The sequence below is a fragment of the Bombina bombina genome, chromosome 5 (genome assembly GCF_027579735.1).
Source record: "Bombina bombina isolate aBomBom1 chromosome 5, aBomBom1.pri, whole genome shotgun sequence".
Taxonomy (NCBI): domain Eukaryota; kingdom Metazoa; phylum Chordata; class Amphibia; order Anura; family Bombinatoridae; genus Bombina; species Bombina bombina.
The window spans coordinates 361945083-361967991 of NC_069503.1; the positions used below are offsets into that span (position 1 = coordinate 361945083).

At 35.6% G+C, this 22909-nt stretch overlaps 1 protein-coding gene across 2 annotated transcripts in view; it reads left to right on the forward strand.

The window, feature by feature from the left end:
* The window catches only part of SNX10 (sorting nexin 10), a 118514-nt gene extending 96152 nt beyond the window's left edge, over positions 1-22362 (forward strand). For both annotated transcript variants that reach the window (XM_053714165.1, XM_053714164.1), the window contains exons 6-7: positions 20366-20572; positions 21025-22362. In XM_053714165.1, coding sequence (XP_053570140.1) covers positions 20366-20572; positions 21025-21139 — 322 coding nt within the window. In that variant the 3' untranslated portion in view covers positions 21140-22362. The remainder of the gene's footprint in view (positions 1-20365; positions 20573-21024) is intronic.
* The last annotated feature ends 547 nt before the right edge of the window (positions 22363-22909 follow it).

Below are 22909 nucleotides of genomic sequence, written 5' to 3' on the forward strand. Positions count from 1 at the left end.
AAGAACAAAAGCCTGATCCTTCGTCCTCAGGAGCAGTTTCAGTTTGGAAACCATCTCCAGTCTGGAATAAATCCAAGCCTGCTAGAAAGGCAAAGCCTGCTTCTAAGTTCACATGAAGGTACGGCCCTCATTCCAGTTCAGCTGGTAGGGGGCAGGTTACGTTTTTTCAAAGAAATTTGGATCAATTCTGTTCACAATCTTTGGATTCAGAGCATTGTTTCAGAAGGGTACAGAATTGGTTTCAAGATGAGACCTCCTGCAAAGAGATTTTTTCTTTCCCGTGTCCCAGTAAATCCAGTGAAAGCTCAAGCATTTCTGAATTGTGTTTCAGATCTAGAGTTGGCTGGAGTAATTATGCCAGTTCCAGTTCCGGAACAGGGGATGGGGTTTTATTCAAATCTCTTCATTGTACCAAAGAAGGAGAATTCCTTCAGACCAGTTCTGGATCTAAAATTATTGAATCGTTATGTAAGGATACCAACGTTCAAGATGGTAACTGTAAGGACTATATTGCCTTTTGTTCAGCAAGGGAATTATATGTCCACAATAGATTTACAGGATGCATATCTGCATATTCCGATTCATCCAGATCATTTTCAGTTCCTGAGATTCTCTTTTCTAGACAAGCATTACCAATTTGTGGCTCTACCGTTTGGCCTTGCTACAGCTCCAAGAATTTTCACAAAGATTCTCGGTGCCCTTCTGTCTGTAATCAGAGAACAGGGTATTGTGGTATTTCCTTATTTGGACGATATCTTGGTACTTGCTCAGTCTTTACATTTAGCAGAGTCTCATACGAATCGACTTGTGTTGTTTCTTCAAGATCATGGTTGGAGGATCAATTTACCAAAAAAGTTCTTTGATTCCTCAAACAAGGGTAACCTTTCTGGGTTTCCAGATAGATTCAGTGTCCATGACTCTGTCTTTAACAGACAAGAGACGTCTGAAGGTTTCGACAAGCTGTAATCAATTTTAGTCACAATCATTCCCTTCGGTAGCCTTATGCATGGAAATTCTAGGTCTTATGACTGCTGCATCGGACGCGATCCCCTTTGCTCGTTTTCACATGCGACCTCTTCAGCTCTGTATGCTGAACCAATGGTGCAGGGATTACACGAAGATATCTCAATTAATATCTTTAAAACCGATTGTTCGACACTCTCTAACGTGGTGGACAGATCACCATCGTTTAATTCAGGGGGCTTCTTTTGTTCTTCCGACCTGGACTGTAATTTCAACAGATGCAAGTCTCACAGGTTGGGGAGCTGTGTGGGGATCTCTGACGGCACAGGGAGTTTGGGAATCTCAGGAGGTGAGATTACCGATCAATATTTTGGAACTCCGTGCAATTTTCAGAGCTCTTCAGTTTTGGCCTCTTCTGAAGAGAGAATCGTTCATTTGTTTTCAGACAGACAATGTCACAACTGTGGCATACATCAATCATCAAGGAGGGACTCACAGTCCTCTGGCTATGAAAGAAGTATCTCGAATTTTGGTTTGGGCGGAATCCAGCTCCTGTCTAATCTCTGCGGTTCATATCCCAGGTGTAGACAATTGGGAAGCGGATTATCTCAGTCGCCAAACGTTGCATCCGGGCGAATGGTCTCTTCACCCAGAGGTATTTCTTCAGATTGTTCAAATGTGGGGGCTTCCAGAGATAGATCTGATGGCCTCTCATCTAAACAAGAAACTTCCCAGGTATCTGTCCAGATCCCGGGATCCTCAGGCGGAGGCAGTGGATGCATTATCACTTCCTTGGAAGTATCATCCTGCCTATATCTTTCCGCCTCTAGTTCTTCTTCCAAGAGTAATCTCCAAGATTCTGAGGGAATGCTCGTTTGTTCTGCTAATAGCTCCGGCATGGCCTCACAGGTTTTGGTATGCGGATCTTGTCCGGATGGCATCTTGCCAACCATGGACTCTTCCGTTAAGACCAGACCTTCTGTCGCAAGGTCCTTTTTTCCATCCGGATCTGAAATCCTTAAATTTAAAGGTATGGAGATTGAACGCTTGATTCTTAGTCAAAGAGGTTTCTCTGACTCTGTGATTGATACTATGTTACAGGCTCGTAAATCTGTATCTAGAGAGATATATTATAGAGTCTGGAAGACTTATATTTCTTGGTGTCTTACTCATCATTTTTCTTGGTATTCTTTTAGAATTCCGAGAATATTACAATTTCTTCAGGATGGTTTAGATAAGGGTTTGTCCGCAAGTTCCTTGAAAGGACAAATCTCTGCTCTTTCTGTTCTTTTTCACAGAAAGATTGCTATTCTTCCTGATATTCATTGTTTTGTACAAGCTTTGGTTCGTATAAAACCTGTCATTAAGTCAATTTCTCCTCCATGGAGTTTAAATTTGGTTCTGGGAGCTCTTCAAGCTCCTCCGTTTGAACCTATGCATTCATTGGACATTAAATTGCTTTCTTGGAAAGTTTTGTTCCTTTTGGCCATCTCTTCTGCCAGAAGAGTTTCTGAATTATCTGCTCTTTCTTGTGAGTCTCCTTTTCTGATTTTTCATCAGGATAAGGCGGTGTTGCGAACTTCTTTTGAATTTTTACCTAAAGTTGTGAATTCCAACAACATTAGTAGAGAAATCGTGGTTCCTTCATTATGTCCTAATCCTAAGAATTCTAAGGAGAAATCGTTACATTCTTTGGATGTTGTTAGAGCTTTGAAATATTATGTTGAAGCTACTAAATCTTTCCGAAAGACTTCTAGTCTATTTGTCATCTTTTCTGGTTCTAGAAAAGGCCAGAAAGCTTCTGCCATTTCTTTGGCATCCTGGTTGAAATCTTTAATTCATCTTGCCTATGTTAAATCGGGTAAGACTCCGCCTCAGAGGATTACAGCTCATTCTACTAGGTCAGTTTCTACTTCCTGGGCGTTTAGGAATGAAGCTTCAGTTGATCAGATTTGCAAAGCAGCGACTTGGTCCTCTTTGCATACTTTTACTAAATTCTACCATTTTGATGTATTCTCTTCTTCTGAAGCAGTTTTTGGTAGAAAGGTACTTCAGGCAGTGGTTTCGGTTTGAATCTTCTGCTTATGTTTTTCATTAAACTTTATTTTGGGTGTGGATTATTTTCAGCAGGAATTGGCTGTCTTTATTTTATCCCTCCCTCTCTAGTGACTCTTGTGTGGAAAGATCCACATCTTGGGTATTCATTATCCCATACGTCACTAGCTCATGGACTCTTGTTAATTACATGAAAGAAAACCTAATTTATGTAAGAACTTACCTGATAAATTCATTTCTTTCATATTAACAAGAGTCCATGAGGCCCACCCTTTTTTGTGGTGGTTATGATTTTTTTGTATAAAGCACAATTATTCCAATTCCTTATTTTATATGCTTCGCACTTTTTCTTATCACCCCACTTCTTGGCTATTCGTTAAACTGATTTGTGGGTGTGGTGAGGGGTGTATTTATAGGCATTTTAAGGTTTGGGAAACTTTGCCCCTCCTGGTAGGAATGTATATCCCATACGTCACTAGCTCATGGACTCTTGTTAATATGAAAGAAATGAATTTATCAGGTAAGTTCTTACATAAATTATGTTTTTGGAACTCCGTGCAATTTTCAGAGCTCTTCAGTTTTGGCCTCTTCTGAAGAGAGAATCGTTCATTTGTTTTCAGACAGACAATGTCACAACTGTGGCATACATCAATCATCAAGGAGGGACTCACAGTCCTCTGGCTATGAAAGAAGTATCTCGAATTTTGGTTTGGGCGGAATCCAGCTCCTGTCTAATCTCTGCGGTTCATATCCCAGGTGTAGACAATTGGGAAGCGGATTATCTCAGTCGCCAAACGTTGCATCCGGGCGAATGGTCTCTTCACCCAGAGGTATTTCTTCAGATTGTTCAAATGTGGGAACTTCCAGAAATAGATCTGATGGCGTCCCATCTAAACAAGAAACTTCCCAGGTATCTGTCCAGATCCCGGGATCCTCAGGCGGAGGGGTGGATGCATTATCACTTCCTTGGAAGTATCATCCTGCCTATATCTTTCCGCCTCTAGTTCTTCTTCCAAGAGTAATCTCCAAGATTCTGAAGGAATGCTCGTTTGTTCTGCTGGTAGCTCCGGCATGGCCTCACAGGTTTTGGTATGCGGATCTTGTCCGGATGGCCTCTTGCCAACCGTGGACTCTTCCGTTAAGACCAGACCTTCTGTCACAAGGTCCTTTTTTCCATCAGGATCTGAAATCCTTAAATTTAAAGGTATGGAGATTGAACGCTTGATTCTTGGTCAAAGAGGTTTCTCTGACTCTGTGATTAATACTATGTTACAGGCTCGTAAATCTGTATCTCGAGAGATATATTATAGAGTCTGGAAGACTTATATTTCTTGGTGTCTTTCTCATCATTTTTCCTGGCATTCTTTTAGAATACCGAGAATTTTACAGTTCCTTCAGGATGGTTTAGATAAGGGTTTGTCCGCAAGTTCTTTGAAAGGACAAATCTCTGCTCTTTCTGTTCTTTTTCACAGAAAGATTGCTATTCTTCCTGATATTCATTGTTTTGTACAAGCTTTGGTTCGTATAAAACCTGTCATTAAGTCAATTTCTCCTCCTTGGAGTTTGAATTTGGTTCTGGGAGCTCTTCAAGCTCCTCCGTTTGAACCTATGCATTCATTGGACATTAAATTACTTTCTTGGAAAGTTTTGTTCCTTTTGGCCATCTCTTCTGCCAGAAGAGTTTCTGAATTATCTGCTCTTTCTTGTGAGTCTCCTTTTCTGATTTTTCATCAGGATAAGGCGGTGTTGCGAACTTCTTTTGAATTTTTACCTAAAGTTGTGAATTCCAACAACATTAGTAGAGAAATTGTGGTTCCTTCATTATGTCCTAATCCTAAGAATTCTAAGGAGAAATCATTGCATTCTTTGGATGTTGTTAGAGCTTTGAAATATGTTGAAGCTACGAAATCTTTTCGTAAGACTTCTAGTCTATTTGTTATCTTTTCCGGTTCTAGAAAAGGCCAGAAAGCTTCTGCCATTTCTTTGGCATCTTGGTTGAAATCTTTAATTCATCTTGCCTATGTTGAGTCGGGTAAAACTCCGCCTCAGAGAATTACAGCTCATTCTACTAGGTCAGTTTCTACTTCCTGGGCGTTTAGGAATGAAGCTTCGGTTGACCAGATCTGCAAAGCAGCAACTTGGTCCTCTTTGCATACTTTTACTAAATTCTACCATTTTGATGTATTTTCTTCTTCTGAAGCAGTTTTTGGTAGAAAAGTACTTCAGGCAGCGGTTTCAGTTTGAATCTTCTGCTTATGTTTTTCGTTAAACTTTATTTTGGGTGTGGATTATTTTCAGCAGGAATTGGCTGTCTTTATTTTATCCCTCCCTCTCTAGTGACTCTTGTGTGGAAAGATCCACATCTTGGGTAGTCATTATCCCATACGTCACTAGCTCATGGACTCTTGCTAATTACATGAAAGAAAACATAATTTATGTAAGAACTTACCTGATAAATTCATTTCTTTCATATTAGCAAGAGTCCATGAGGCCCGCCCTTTTTTTGTGGTGGTTATGATTTTGTATAAAGCACAATTATTCCAATTCCTTATTTTATATGCTTTCGCACTTTTTTATCACCCCACTTCTTGGCTATTCGTTAAACTGAATTGTGGGTGTGGTGAGGGGTGTATTTATAGGCATTTTGAGGTTTGGGAAACTTTGCCCCTCCTGGTAGGAATGTATATCCCATACGTCACTAGCTCATGGACTCTTGCTAATATGAAAGAAATTAATTTATCAGGTAAGTTCTTACATAAATTATGTTTTTCAGATAAAGATAACGAGAGAAATAACAAATTTATAATAGGAATAAATTAAAAAGTTGCTTAAAATTGCATGATCTATCTGAATTATGAAAGAAAAAAAATTGTTTCATATCTCTTAAATCATGAATGTTTCATTTTGACCCGACTGTCTCTTTAAGGTTTAGGTCTCTTTAAGATAGGGTATGTGATTTTTAGATAACTTTCAATTTAATGTTATCATCAAATTCGCTTTGTTCTTTTGGTATTCTTTTTTTAAAGTTAAACCTAGGTAGGCTCATATACTAATTTCTAAGATCTTGAAGACCTCTTATCTCAGTGCATTTTGACAGTCTTTCACAGCTAGACAGCGCTAGTGCATGTGTACCAGAAAGCTGGCTAAAATGCAAGTCTGAAAAGAACTGAGATAAGATGGACAGTCTGCAGAGGCTTAGGTATAAGGTAATCACAGAGGTAAAAAGTGTATTAATTTAAGTGTTGGTTATGCAGAGCTTGGGGAATGGGTAATACAGGGATTATCTATCTTTTTAAACAAACATTTTTAAGTAGACTGTCCCTTTAAAAATAACGGCCATGTCATTAAACTGCCGGCTGGTTGGCAACCCTATTTATCAGAAGTGGCAGCTTGAGTTTAATGTTTCAATCATCTCTGCTACATTTTTGCAGGTTTATCTGGCCAGAAGGTTTTCTTTTTACCCTGTTAAAAGGAGTAAATGGTTTCATATCTTTCCCCTGTGAGGGGTTTTGCGTTGTAACCTCTGTGTGGTGATTGTATGTAGAAGTTCATTTGAGACTTCTGCAGTTATTTTGTCTTATTAGGACCACTGCCCTGTTTTTACATAGGATTCAGCTATTAACATATGCATAGTGTATAGCACCAAATAAACATTGCATAGAAAAAAGGTCTGCTTACAACATAAATGTTTTTAAAAACATTTGAAATTGTCCTTTTAGAAAAGAATGTATTGTTTTGGATTCCAGGAACATCACACTTGAAAAAAATAAATCTTAAGCATCTTGTTTCCTCTGATGTGGCCAGTTAAGGGCAGATATAAATGCAATGCTCACTGCTTCTGCATAGCTTTTTACTCTGATACTTCTTACCAGTTCAGTGAAGCACATTATTGCCAAACCTCCTAAACAATGTAACATTATTAACATCTCTGTGAGACAGACTATTCTAGTTTGTATTCAACCTTCCTTGAAGTAACTTTTTATTTTATTTTTTATTTTTTTGAAAGGGCCCTGCAGTACAAAATGTCAGAAGTCCTTAAAGGGACATGACTCTAAATTTTTCTTTCATGATTCAGACAGAGAGTACAATTTGAAACAACATTCCAACTTCCTTCTATTTGCATTATTCTTTAGATATATTTTATGGAATAAATAGCAATGCACATGGGTGAGCAACTCACACAAGTCATCTATGGTGCAGCCACCAATCAGCAGCTAGTGAGCCTATTAAGATATGCTTTTCAAATGAATCAAATTGGATAAAGTAAATTGAAAAGTTAAAATAGCATGCTTTTTCATTTAAAGAAAAAAAATGATTTAGATAGAGCATGCCATTTTAAGACACTTTTTTAAATTCTCTTACGTTTTCAAAATTGACATTGTTTTCTTGGTATCCTTTTGTGGAAACGAATATATATTTATATAATTATATTATTTGTAGAGCACTAACAGATTCCGCATTGCTATACACTACTGGGAGCTTGCTGGCGATTGGCTACACTTCATTTGTCTGTCATAGGTTTACCACGTTTTCAGTTAGCCACCAGTAATGCTTTGCTGCTCAGCAGCCAACTAACTCCTGCAAATGTAATAAACACATATATATACCAGCGATAGTGTAATACAATGTCCTAACCTATTCGATCATTTTCATTTGTACTTTTTATATTCCTTTAAGTAATCCTGTCACATTAATTCTGCCAATTAACTATTCAGATTAAAATCTGAAAAAAAGTTCAGGGCTTTTCCTTTATTTCTTTGCATATGTTAATTGTATGCAGCATCCAATCACTGCTACCCTTGTATTGCTTGTTTGAATATATGTAATTTTTAGAAATATAGGATATATTTACTATTTTGCATTTAAGGAATTAGTAGCGGACTACTTTAATACCTATTACACACACAAATGGCTAATAATAATTAAAAAAAAAAGTATCCATTTTTTTATTTGCTTAAATCTATATTTAATATAATATATATTTGTGTTTTCATTGACATATTTACTTAGATTAATTTGATTCAACCTCCGCATTTTCATTATCTCAAACATATATAAGAACCTTAAATCAGTTGACCCTTTAAATTGGCTCATGATTTAGTGTACTCCACCATATTTTAGAATAGTCATTGCATTGCTTTATTTCATAGTTGCTCAGTAGAGGGCACCAAAGCATTGAAGGAGTTCTGTATCTCACACGCCTATATATGCATTTTAATCCTTTTTTAAAAAAAAAAAAAACTGTGTGAGAGGAAACCTGTATTGTAATGAGAGAGAGATAATATATTATTTATAATTTTTATTTTTTACTAAATGGACAGATTTCCCCAGAACTAACCCCCTTTTTAATTTGGGATTTCCTTATTAATATTAGAAACTATATTGGACCCATCTCAAACCATTCATTTTCTAAGAAACAGTCTTTGTTTATACTTTGTCCCCTTAAAGTAATTTGATTTTTAAGAATTAGAAATAAATTATAATAAGTAAAGTAAGAACTTTATGGGATATGTATGAGTCTTTTCTTACATTGCCCTGATGGCTTGTTTGAACACCTTTTTATACTACAATATACACACACACACACACACACACACACACACACACACACACACACACACTGGGGTGTAAGGCTCAGGTGACTAACGTGCAGCCACCTATCGCCATCTAGCACCCAGTGGTGCATTACAGCTCTTGAGCCTGGAGAGTTGTTTTAAAATTGCTTGCTCTCAATGAGGTATGAAAGTATAATATTGACTGTACTGTCCTTTTAATTAAGTAAACAAAAACAAGTCTTTACATTCTGAAATTGTATGAAATTGTAATGTAGGAAAGGCTTAAAAGGACTGTCTGGTGTAAAAATAAAATGTATTTCATTACAGAATTTTATCTTTAAACATTTTCTCTTTCATTATTTCTTAATCCATTTGCAGAGGTTAAACACTAAACTTATACCAAAAGGTATGCTCCTTTGCCACTCTAGATAAAATACAGCTTTTGAATAAGGAGCAGACACACGTGTATGCACTAGTCGGTGACTATTTATAGGACTTTAAAGGGACACTGAACACAAATTTTTTCTTTCGTGATTCATATAGAGCATGACATTTTAAGCAACTTTCTAATTTACTCCTATTATCAATTTTTCTTCGTTCTCTTGCTATCTTTATTTGAAAAAGAAGGCATCTAAGCTTTTTTTCTTGGTTCAGAACTCGGGACAGCATTTTTTTATTGGTGGATGAAATTATCCACCAATCGGCAAGGACAACCCAGGTTGTTCACCAAAAATGGGCCGGTATCTAAACTTACATTCTTCCATTTCAAATAAATGTACCAAGAGAATAAAGAAAATTTTATAATAGGAGTAAATTAGAAAGTTGCTTAAAATTACATGCTCTATCTGAATCAAGAAAGAAAAAAATTGGGTTCAGTGTCCCTTTTAAAGTCAAAATTAAACTTTCATGATTCATAAATGATAGAAATAATTTGAAAAGCTGTTTACAATTATCAATTAGCTGTTTACAATTATCAATGTGATCTTTTCTTCCTCACATCTCAGATCCGATATTGTGTATCAGGGATATGACGGAATAATATTTATTCATTCAGATATTGCGTCTACCCTTAAAGGGATCCGTTGTATAAATAATAATCTATTCACCTTGTATTGGTTAATGACTTCGGTGCGCTCCACATAGAGGTCTAACTAAATTCCTCAATAAAACAGGGACTAGCGCTGTAGAATTTACCTAATCTTCTCTCTCTCTCTCTCTCTCTCTCTCTCTCTCTCTCTCTATCTATATATTCTCTCACACACACACACACTCTTGCTCCTGCAATATAGTGTAAAAAATAAAAGCACTAGATATGCTCTGTTGTGCATGCATATTTCCATACAGAGGGATCAGTGTCCAGTATTGTTTCAAATTGTACGGTTAATTGGCCTCATGTTGCATCACAATGTATACCTGTCTAGTTAGTTAGCTACTAATTTGAAGAACTTGCATCTGACTTAATTAGCCGAGTTAGTCAGTATGGATTCAATGCCTGTTTCCTGGCACCATCTCACTTTTTTTCTCTTCTTGCCTGCGACTTAGCTATTAACCTATTATTAGAAGTAATAACACTGCTGACAATTTTAAACTTAAATGCATTTTTGTATGTACAATTTTAAAGGAGGACCAGGGTAACACCGTTTTATCAGTAAAAATTAAATACATATAGACATCCTAAAGGGAGATACGTATACACTATGTGTGTGTTGTATGCACACTTACAAGTGTAAGTGTATGTGACTGTCACTGAGAGCTGTTTACTTGTCTCCTTTACCTTTTGACATTAGTTGAAGGAAACAACTACCAGCTCTCCAAACCTTTGTCTCCTAACCTGATTCATTGGAACACTTCATTGTTATGATTTAACTTTGACCACAGTAGTTTTTAAAGAGACTGTTTGTTATTATGTAGTACCGTAGATATTTATTTGAAGGATATATAGATTGCATTGCTGATAGAGGTATTATTCAAAAAGTACCCACTGCAGCGGTGATAATTTACTCCTGTATAAATTTGTATGATCAATAACAGTCCTCAGTGTCTTAAGAGAACCATTTCTGTGTGAACATAATTTAGTCATTTGTAACTGTATTGACCAGATCTGTAGAGAGATAATGGAGAAAATGAGAGCGTCACAAAGAGAAAAGTTCATGGAAACTATCAAATCAATGCTGAAATACAGTAAGGTTTCCATTGTTGGTTATTAGTGTAAATATTTGGTGCACTGTGGGCACTTAAAAGGGACATTAAACCCATATTTTTTTCTTTCATGATCTAGAAAGAGCATGCTATTTTAAACAACTTTCTAATTTACTTCTATTATCTAATATGCTTCATTCTCTTGATATCCTTTGCTTAAAAGCATATCTAGATAGGCTCAGTAGTTGCTGATTGGTGGATGTGGATTGTTTTTTCTTTGACAAAGGATATCTAAAATTGAAGCAAATTAGAGAATAGAAGTAAATTAAAAGGTTGTTTAAAATTGTATCCTCTATCTGAATCATGAGAGAATTTTTTGGGGTTTAATGTCCCTTTAACATGAAATATACTAGGGTATAGGCTTAAAGGAACCATAAATACAAAATGAAAATCCAGATAAAATGTTTTAACCGTTGTAAAAAAAAATAATAAAAAAGTAAAGCAGTGTGTGCAGGGCCGCCACTAGAAATTTTGGGGCCCCTGACTTAACCATTAATCAGGCCCTCCCCCCTTGACATGTTCAATTTTTGACCAAATGACTAAAACAGATATGCAATTTATTCTTAAGTGTAGTCAAACTTGGAAATGTTGTAAAGTAGGTAGTAACACAGAAACACACAGACACACTGAAACACACATACTCGCACATAAGGATTCACATATAGACACTATAGCAGATACGCAAAGAAACACACAAACACACTCAGGCACAGACACTTAGCACTTGTTTACATTGACCTGACAAGTAATGAGGTAGACTACAGTTTTGTCAAAAAAGGAGATTTACAGAACAAAATATGAAGTTCAGATTATCTTTTTGTCAAGATGCTAACTAAATGATGACAGCATTCAGTGGCTGAAAGGAAGGGCCCTTAACTGCCTAAACACTAATTTAAAGATTAAATGTTGGATTGGTGACTTCCAGAAAGGTCTCATTTGTCTCAAAGTCTGTAGAAAGATGTGAATAATCAGTAGTAAGGTCAAAATATCCTAAAAAGGAACAGACAATACACACACACACACACACACACAAGCTTGCATATACACCCAAGGAAACACTGACAGAGACAGCCTCAGAAAACACACAAAAACATACACACACAAAGAGACAACCACATAAAACACAGACATACATACACACCCTCAGTGAGACATCCACAGGAAACAGACATACACACACACTCTCAAAGAGACACTCACAGAAAATGCACAGACATACACACACAACCTCACAGAGACACCCACAGAAAACATACACCCTCACAGAGACATCCACAGAAAACACAGGCAAACATACATACACACACCCACCCTCACAGAGGCATCCAGAGAAAATACCCAGACATACTGTGGATATAAAAAGTCTACACATCCCTGTTAAAATGTCAGGTTTCTGTGATGTAAAAAATTACAGATGAATAATTTCAGAACTTTTTCCACCTTTAATGTGACATATAAACTGTACACCTTGATTGAAAAACAAACACACTTCTAGGTGGAGGGAAGTAAAAATAAAAAAATAAAATATGGTTGCATAAGTGTGCACACCCTCTTATAACTGGGGATGTAGCTGTGTTTAGAATTGAGCAATCACATTCAAAATATTAAATAGGAGTCGGTACACACCTGTCATTTAAAATGCCTCTGATTAACCCCAAATAATGTTCAGCTGTTCTAGTAGATCTTTCCTGACATTTTCTTAGTCACAACCTACAGCAAAAGCCATGGTTCGCAGAGAGTTTCCAAAGCATCAGAGGGATCTCATTGTTAAAAGGTATCAGTCAGGAGAACGGTACAAAAGAATTTCCAAGGCATTAGATATGCCATGGAACACATTAAAGACAGTCATCAAGTGGAGAAAATATGGCGCAACAGTGACATTACCAAGAACTGGACGTCCCTCCAAAATTGATGAAAAGAGGAGAAGAAAACTGGTCTGGGAGGCTGCCAAGAGGCCTACAGCACCATTAAAGGAGCTGCAGGAATATCTGGCAAGTACTGGCTGTGTGGTACATGTGACAACAATCTCCCGTATTCTTCATATGTCTGGGCTATGTGGTAGAGAGGCAAGACGGATGCCTTTTCTTACCAAGAAAAACATCCAAGCCCGGCTAAATTTTGCAAAAACACATCTGAAGTGTCCCAAAAGCATGTGGGAAAAGGTGTTATGGTCTGATGAAACCAAGGTTGAACCTATTTGGCCATAATTCCAAAAGAGATGTTTGGCGCAAAAAAACTTCACTGCACATCACCAAAAGAACACCATACCCACAGTGAAGCATGATGGTGGCAGCATCATGCTTTGGGGCTGTTTTTCTTCAGCTGTAACTGGGGCCTTAGTAAAGGTAGAGGGAATTATGAACAATTCCAAATACCAGTCAATATTGGCACAAAACCTTCAGGCTTCTGCTAGAAAGCTGAACATGAAGAGGAACTTCATCTTTCAGCATGACAACGACCCAAAGCATACATCCACATCAACAAAGAAATGGCTTCACCAGAAGAAGATTAAAGTTTTGGAATGGCCCAGTCAGAGCCCAGACCTAAATCCAATTAAAAATCTGTGGGGTGATGTTAAGTGGGCTGTGCACAAGAGATGAACTCACAATCTGACAGATTTTGAGTGTTTTTGCAAAGAAGGGTGGGCCATGCTGAAAAACTCATACCCAAAAAAACTGAGTGCTGTAATAAAATCAAAGGGTGCTTCAACAAAGTATGCAACCATATTATTTTAGTTTTTTTATTTCTACTTCCCTCCACCAAAAAGATTTTAGTTTGTTTTGCAATTGAGTTGTACAGTTTATAGGTCACATTAAAGGTGGAAAAAGTTCTGAAATGATTTATCTTTGTCTAATTTTTTTTTTTAAATCACAGAAACATGACATTTTAACAGGGGTGTGTAGACTTTTTATATCCACTGTACATACACACACCCTCAAAGAGACACCCATAGAAAAAGCACAGAGACATACGCACACACCCTCACAGACATCCACAGAAAATGCACAAAGACATACACACCTACCCTCACAGAGACCCACAGAAAAAAAATACATACACACTCATAGAGGCAAAGACATAAACACAGACACCCACAGAAACACTCACAGAAAGTAACATTTCTGCACATTGCATCCCCTAAATCAACAGTGTGACATGCATGATAAAAAAAATGCAGAAATGAAGAGATCACTTTTTAAAGAATCATATTTGTAAATGTGCAAACAAAAATAATTCTGTGAATTCAAAATTGTACATTAATGATCTGGGTAGATGGCTAGATGAAGAAAAGAACTTTTAAAAGGTTGACATATGTTTGTTTTTTTCCCCAACCAAGAGCACCACTTCAAATATAGTGTACAAATGTCCCCATCTGTCAGCTGTACTTATGGATTTTGAAAATGATGTACTCTATATGGTCTTGGTGGAACCATAAGCTGTGGTACTCATACCATTAGATCTGGTTAAATGCAGGATTTAGGCTTGTTTGTATGTATTTCAAAATTAAGTCAGCTGTAGTGTAAACTGAACAGTTTTAAGTTAACCTGTCTCATTTCAAACCCTGAGCAATCTTAGTCTGAGAGTATACCATTTTATGCAGATGTAAAAATCTTAGATAAAATGTCTCCTTGCATCTGGAAAGTCCTTGCATAAGGGGGCAGTAAACTAGAATGTAATTAATATATATTTATATGTATATATATTCGTAAAAAAAAATGTATATCTGCCAAAAGGGCACCTACCATTTGTGTATTGAGGAGGAAACATTTCTGCATGGCTTTAAATATAGAATTTCTACAGCATTGTCAAATAATCATAAATACACTGCTGCTAAAAAAAAATGTGTTTTTATGGACCTCTGTCCCCACCATACAACTACTACCACACTGAAGTTACAATCAGTAAATGTTTTTTATTTCTTTGTGCAATTTCGAAGTAAGTCCTACCTCCTCTGCAATGCTGTCTGACTCAGACAGACTTGACACTTTGTTTGTACAGTGTTTGCCTAACACTGTGCATAGTGGTTTGTGCACACTCAGAAATCCTCTCAAATGCTAATACTTTACTCCTTGTAATAACATTTCCCATGCTCAATTAGCACTCTGCTGTAGTTCCCACTGGTGCCTACCAAAATTTAAAAAAAAAATAAAAAATTGTTTTTAGTTCTTGCCTCATGGGGCCGCTGACAGGAGTCACCCCTGTCACCCCCTGATGGCGGCCCTGAGTGTGTGTTATTTTAGGTCTTTTCTGTAATTTGCATCTGCAGAGTGTGCCATTTTCTTTTACCCCAGAGTGGCATAAGTATTTTTTAAAGTATATATAAAACAAGCAAAAAGGAAGTAGGTACCTCAAATAAGAGGGTCATAAAAGTCTAGGGGAAAAGAACAACTGCACAAATATCAAATAGAGACAGAATATGCCAAATACAAAACACACTTTAATATACAAATATAAAAATGCACATACTAGGGATCCCTCAGTATTAACCTAAATAAGCCGGCTTAAGCAAAGTCAAGTTCATCTCGAACAAGAAATGTTGTATATAACATCCACCAGTTACGAATGTACATGTAACTGTCTTCAAAGTCATGAATCCAATACAAAATATGGGAGTGGAAATGTAGAAATACTGTAAACTTAGTGGATACTAGTATATAAGGTGCAAATAAGCCAGAAAAGAGGAGCCCAAATAGAGCGTATCAACAGGTTTGACCGCCGTTGAAGCGTCCCCCAACACCACCGATCAATTATCAAATACCTGTCTCCCTTATGCCACAGCTCCTCTAAGCGTCACTGTCGTTTTCCGTGTGCTGCCTTTAGGGTTGATCCTGTACATGGGGGATCCCATGTAAATGACCGATCGGTGGTGTTGGGGGATGCTTCAACGGCGATCAAACCTGTTGATACACTCTATTTGGGCTCCTCTTTTCTGTGCCAGTGTGTTTATTAGCCCTTATTGTGGGGTTGATGCCTTTTTTCCTGGCTTATTTGCACCTTATATACTGGTATCCACTACGTTTACAGTATTTCTACATTTCCACTGTCATATTTTGTATTGGATTCATGACTTTGAAGATAGTTACATGTACATTCGTAATTGGTGGATGTTATTTACAACATTTCTTGTTTGAGGTGCACTTGACTTTGCTTAAGCCGGCTTATTTAGTTTGATACCGAGGGATCCCTAGTAAGTGCATTTTTATTTTATAATTGTATATTAAAGTGTGTGTTTGTATTTGGCATATTCTGTCTCTATTTAATATTTGTGCAGTTGTGCTTTTCCCCTTGAATTTAAGGAACCTCTTATTTGAGGTACCTACTTCCTTTTTTCTTGTTTTATATATACTTTATCTAGGATGTACATGCTTTGCATATGTATGTATAGTATTTAGGGATGAGATGACCTTTATATCTTTTTAAAGTATACTGCGCCTGACCCTAATACACACTACACAATGATTTCTTAGATCAGTTGAAGAAGCGACCGTAAAGGAGACCATGTGTTATCCCTGTACTACAGTGACGTGACAAAACATTAAACAATTAACAAATAGTTTTGCTTTTATTTAATTTTTATTTTGCATGTTGACCGCTTGTGCTTCACACTTTAATTGTGCATAACAATACGTGGTCATTATACACACAATGTGCTAAGTGCGGATGACAACTATGTGTCATCACCCGGGAGAGGGCTGCTTTCGGAACACAGCATGTCCCAATCGCTCTTACCCCCAAATCCCTGGTGGTCCAGTGAATCTCATTGGGCGTGGTGATGTCACCAGGCTTTGGAAACCAGGAAGCTAAATCTCAGCTCCCTTCAAGCGACATGAAACCCACATTTTTTTTCTTTCATGATTCAGATAGAGAATACTTTAAACAACTTTCCAATTTACTTCTATTATATAATTTGCTTGATTCGCTTGGTATCCTTTGTTGAAGAAGTAGCAATTCACTACTGCAGCTCCAGAGTCTACCTAGGTATCTTGTTTTCAACATCTTGTTTTCAACAAAGTAAATCAAGAGAACCAAACAAATTTAGAAAATAAAAGTAAATTGGACAGTTGTTTAAACTACGCAAACAATGTCATTATTGCAAGTGAAACATTATTGCAATATACATTCACTATTTATTTTGCTCCTTTTGCTGTAAAATACATCTAAATATTAGCTTGTTTTACTTTCTCCCAGGGATGTTTGGGTTAATACTTTAGGCAAAGCTTTTGTTTACCTCACTCTCCCCCTTAAGATTCTCAGTGGTCACGTTTGTAAAAGGTGGATTATCAGTCTTACATCAACAATCATGATAGGAAAATCATTATTTGCAATAGCAACTAAGTTGAATCAGTGCTAAACCACCTTAAAGGGACATGAAACACAATTTTTTTTCTTTCGTGAATTAGAGCAAGTAATTTTATATAACTTTCTAATTAACTTCTATTATCTAATTTGCTTCATTCTCTTGATATCCTTTGCTGAATAGCATATCTAGATAGGCTCAGTGGCTGCACATATATGCCTTGTGTGATTGGCTCACCCATGTGCATTGCCATTTCTTCAACAAAGTATATCTAAAGAATAAAGCAAACTAGATAATAGAAGTAAATTGGGATGTTGTTTAAAACTGTATTCTCTACCTCAATCATGAAAGAAACATTTTGGGTTTAGTGTCCCTTTAAAGCTTCCCCAATCTCTCTCAACTGCACATGTGCAAACAGAGTTTGTGCTATATCTGATTATTAGTTTGTGATTGGTTAGCAGGGATTCTTTTTTCTAGGGGACAGGGAAATCGGTGAAATGAATAAAGTTAAAACAATATACTAATTTGACAAAATAAAGCTGCTGCTTTCATTTCAAAATTATTCTCAGATATGAAGGTTCAAAATCATGTAGTAAAGCCCCCATACAGCTTTTTTTATAGCCAAATATGGTAATAGTGATCACCTGGCATGTATAAATAAATGAGCATTTATTTGAGTATAGGATCATGGAAGCCCCTACGTGCACATTAAAGTTGTTTTCATGTGTCATATGTACATAAAAAATAATGGTATATCTGCTGAAACCCCCCCCCCCCCATATAAAACGTGTGGGTGTCTCACTAAAAAATGACTAGTTTTTAAATGCTGCTCACATTTAAACCCCACTGTAAGTAGATTTGACTACAGCGCCAAAAGAATATAAAACACAAGCTCTCTAAAATGTCCTAATCGCATGTAAAAAGTTATCATATACATGTGGGGAGAGTGCCTACACAAAAGCTAAAGTGTAAACAAACCATTAGAATAATAAATATAAATGAATTCTAAAATTTGAAAATAAACAATGGATAATAAAATAAGTATTTAGTAATTATAAAGTGGATAAGATCAACACACAGAATAGTGTCTATTTTAAATATGCGCATATAATTAAAAACAAATCCAGAAGACAAAATTATGAAAAATTCTTCACGGACTACACATATACACTTGTCTAACAGTCACTTTGAAGTGTTAATTACAGATGTCTTCAGAAACTATATGTGTGACACTGTGTGCATCATCCAAATATTAGAATATAAAAGATCCTCTGTGATCCTAGGATGAGATGAATATGTGCCTAAAAGAAAATGGAGAAAAACCATAGTGCAAAACAGACTGTGAAAAAAATGCAAAGAACCACATACAGGTTCTGCCAAAAAAAAGCATTTAAAAACTCAAACAGCTCAGCACATGGGTGGAAATGGCTCAGAAGTTAAAGGAGCATTCTGATGCATAGTGTAATCAATGAGTTTGTTTACATTACAAGCATATTGCAATACACATGTATTAGCAAAAATTATTGTTGTAAAACGCGTATCGGATACTGTGTATTTGTGACCAATGACCACTTAGACTGCTCCTGCTCAGATAGCTGGAAACAGGGATAGCTTGTCTACAAGCATATGTAATATACACAAATATGTGTGTGTATAGATAGCTATGTCACATTGTACCTGAAAAGAGAATAATGATTTCAATTTGTGATAGAAAAGCCTAACTTAATGAATATTTAAAAGTTACTTATTGATGCTCAGATACTTCCCATGTATTTTGACATAGTTAATTTTCCCTTTTTTAAATTATTGAAATATTGTGTTTGAAGTGATGGCTAAATCTTTGGCCTAGATCAGAGGGAATACTGAAGGGTTCTTAGACGTCTCTCACCTTCAGGAGAATTCTATTCTAGTTGAAAAGCTTACAATATAAGTAATGTACATAAGTTTCTAAAGACTTAATTGAGAATTTTCTGGAAAGAAATGCTGATCTTTTCAGGTGGATTTGGAATAAAAATCTAACCAAGAGATTGATGTATCCAGGTAGCAGAAGAGCAACTGCCCGTAGAACAAATGTCTAGTATTTGTTAGAAATTTCTGCTTTAGTAATTTGAGTGTGTACGGTGGTCATACTCCTATACCTGTAATGAAGCGTCACTGTCTTGGGATCTGACGCCCTTCCTTTGTGTGTTTGTGTGTTCTTTTTTTTTTCTTCACACATTCACTGTCTTCAGGCTTTGATGGGATAAGTTGATACAGTTCCTATCTGCATACATATGTATACATAACTGATAAAATAAATTGCTTGAGACATTTTTGCTTTTTGTAACCATTTTATTTGTTGACAAATTGTAAGCATATTCTCATTATTTGTGGTTCTTAAAGGGACAGTATACACAAATTGTCATATAACTGCATGTTATAGGCACAACTATAAAGAAGAATATGCACAGACATGGTATAAAACCTTTTAAAAACTTAGAAGCTCCAAGTTTAGCACTGCTGTTGAGGTTAGGCTGAGAAAAACGGGAACAGTAGACCCCCCCCCCACCCCTCGTGCCTGCATATGAAAAGACAGATTATACAAAACAGGAGCTTGCAGGAATCTGTAGACAACAGTATATATCTAAAACTTTGGGGCCTGGTTTAGGAGTCTGAAGAAAAATGTAGTGTACAATGTCCGTTTAATTTTTTTTTTTAACTATGGCGAACATGTAAATCTGGCATCCGACACAGTTTTCAAAACCATACTTGTAAAAGTTTAATAAATAAAATAAGTGACATAGGATGTGTATATCTAAAAACTATTGTATCTTTTAAAAATGTATTGATATGCATTTGCTGAACTAAAACATTTTTTTTTTTTTATGAAAAAAGTTATCAGAAAACGCATAGCTGATGCTGAAGTGTGTGTGTGTATATGTGTATATATATATATATATATATATATATATATATATATTATATATATATAGTGTGTGTATATATGTATATATATATATATATATATATATATATATATATAATATTTTATATATAATATATATGTGTGTGTATGTATAATCTCAAAAACACACACACACACACTCTTTGTTTGTGACATAGTTAATTTGTTGGTGTATTCTGTTAAACCTGTAGGATGCAGACATCTCTCCATCAATGAATCACCATTTATATTAACATCGGCAAGCTGTTTTTACCTTTTAATTTAATTCCAGTTAACTCCTTTCTTATTCCACGCACCAGAACATTTTCTGTGTTTTTGTTGCTAAAGGAATACTTTGGTTATATTTTTCAGGGTTGTGCAGTGCCCAGTTTTGCTTTCGGACAGCCGTCTCCACTTATTTTTACAAAGCCAACTGAGTCTAGAAGAAATTGAAGCCTGTGCATTAGGACAGACAAAGTATTCGGTTTTTGAAGCTATTCACAAGTTTGCCACCTCCAATCGGCGGTTTCCTGTGGAAGAGGAAGAAGAGAAAACAAATCATTACTCAGGATCTGAAAGGTACTTTTCATGTGTGGTAGCTGCTCTTATTTTCAGTTGTTGCTGTAATTCTCAGATAATGAAAAAATTAATTGACTGAGATTTTATTGAGCTGTGACAGCTTCTCATAAGAGTCCTTGCACACCTCCACACTGAATTAATGGATGCAGTAGAAATTCAATTATCTGCATTCTGATTATGTGAATTTCATTTAGTCAGACTTGAATTATTTGCGTTTAAATTATCTAGCTTAAAAAAAAAATTCTAACCACACTCCAAATGGCTAATTAAAAGTCCAAATTTCCTGTCTCTCTTTGACTGGAGATAATTAAAGTTCTCCTCTGTTACTCAGCCTTTGAGTGTGTTGTGAAAACCAATTTCCTTCCCCCTTTCTTTTTTTTCTCTCCCTCCGTATGTCCTTACAGCTTTCCCATCCCCCAATGTTACTATTTTTTTTCCCCTCTCTCCTACAGTTCATCCTCCAGATTTGGACATAAAAGTGACAGCAAAATCGTACATGGATGTAGACCAAGCAAAGCTCATGAAGAAGAGTGGACTACAGTTCTAGCTCCATCACCCCCAAAATAGATCCATGAACCTACATTTAGAGGAACTATAAATCAAGTGCAATTATTGTATTCTATATACATATATATTGTATTTTTCCAGTGGAAAATAAGAGTTGTTCATTTTTGAATAGTGTATCCTTGTATAAATCTGGTAAATATAAAAAATGTGCTCAAGAGGGAAGCAGATAAACTCCACTTCCACACAAAATCATTTGAGCCTGCTGAGTGTCCATTTCCACATTATATAATAGAAAAGCAAGATTGTAATTTATATTTATTTCTTTTTGTTCTTTTAAAAACCGGGTTATATGCCTCATAAAATCTAAACCTAAAAGAAGATACCAGTACAAAATGAGATGTATTCATTTATTGTTAAAAGTATAAATATAGAATACTATGTCTGTGTATTTATATTTCATTGGAAAATCACCATATATATGTGAACAGAACCTTTTTTTAAAAAAAAAAATATATATATATATATATATATATAATATTTACCTTAACTGTGAAATAATTTTACATGCTACATAAACTATAACTTTCCCCAACCCTATAAAAAGCTTACAATGATGTGTACATATTGGATAAAACTAGGGATCAAAATGCATTACTGCAGACATAATACAGACATCTTATACTCCAAATGAGCTTCACATTGTGTACATAAAAAAAATAAACCAAGCACATTAAATGTTGCCAAATTGTATTATTTCTTGTATTATAAAGGGTATAAATCTGCTTATTGTTACTCTGGAAATTCCCTCATTCCTGTGTTTTTTCTTTAAAATGCTGTTCTCTCACTGCTGGCCTAAAAAGAAAATATCATTCTTATTGGGTGCAAATTTATGGTCACATTTGAGTGACACAATTACTCATTGTTTACTACACTGGAAATTGTTCTGTTATTATTATTATTATTATTATTATTCTGTTTGAAATTAAAATCCAAAACGTTTCTCTTGTTCAATAGCTATCCATTTTATTAAACACTGCTTTATATATACTAGGACATGCTGGCTGCATGATAAATTGTAAGACATTGCAAACATTTCTGGGATTCACATTGCTTTTTAATACTGCTAATAAAAATAGTTTCATTATATTTAGTGTTACAAATGCATAACTTCTACAACTTTGTACCATTTGTTTCCCATGTCTGTTTGTTACAATATGTTAGTGCTTGCACTGTTTATTATTTTTTTAATTTTTAGTGTGTTTAAATAAAGGCATAATATATAATCAAGTTGTTCTTGTGTATCCTATTAGTGAGGCTATTTGATTTTTTTTTTAACTTGTTTAAGTTAAGTTAAGCTGTTCAGCCAGAAAGACATGGCAGGTGACTTGCTTTAGCAGAGTAACTTCTAACACCACCACCACAAAACTATAGATTGTATTCCATATACTTCCGAGCACCTATATAGGAGAATCTCAAATGGATATGAAGACAAACTGTATTTGTGTGTGAGAAATTAAATGTGTATGTATGATTTGATATATATGAAACAAAACAAAAAAAACTGCATCTTACCAAGTAGCAATTAGCACTGCATACATAGTACTAGTCTCTTAAAAATTAATAAGAAAAACCTTACTGTCCTTTCATGTCCCTTTTTAAATAAAATGTATGTCTTAAAGGCATATTTTTTATATATATATGTGTGTCTATATATATATATATATATATATATATAATGTGTGTGTATGTATATGTGTGTGTAAAATATTAAGTGATTTTTTTTTTAATGTTTTTTAAAATCTCTTTTGAAAGCAGCAGAAACTGCATGTT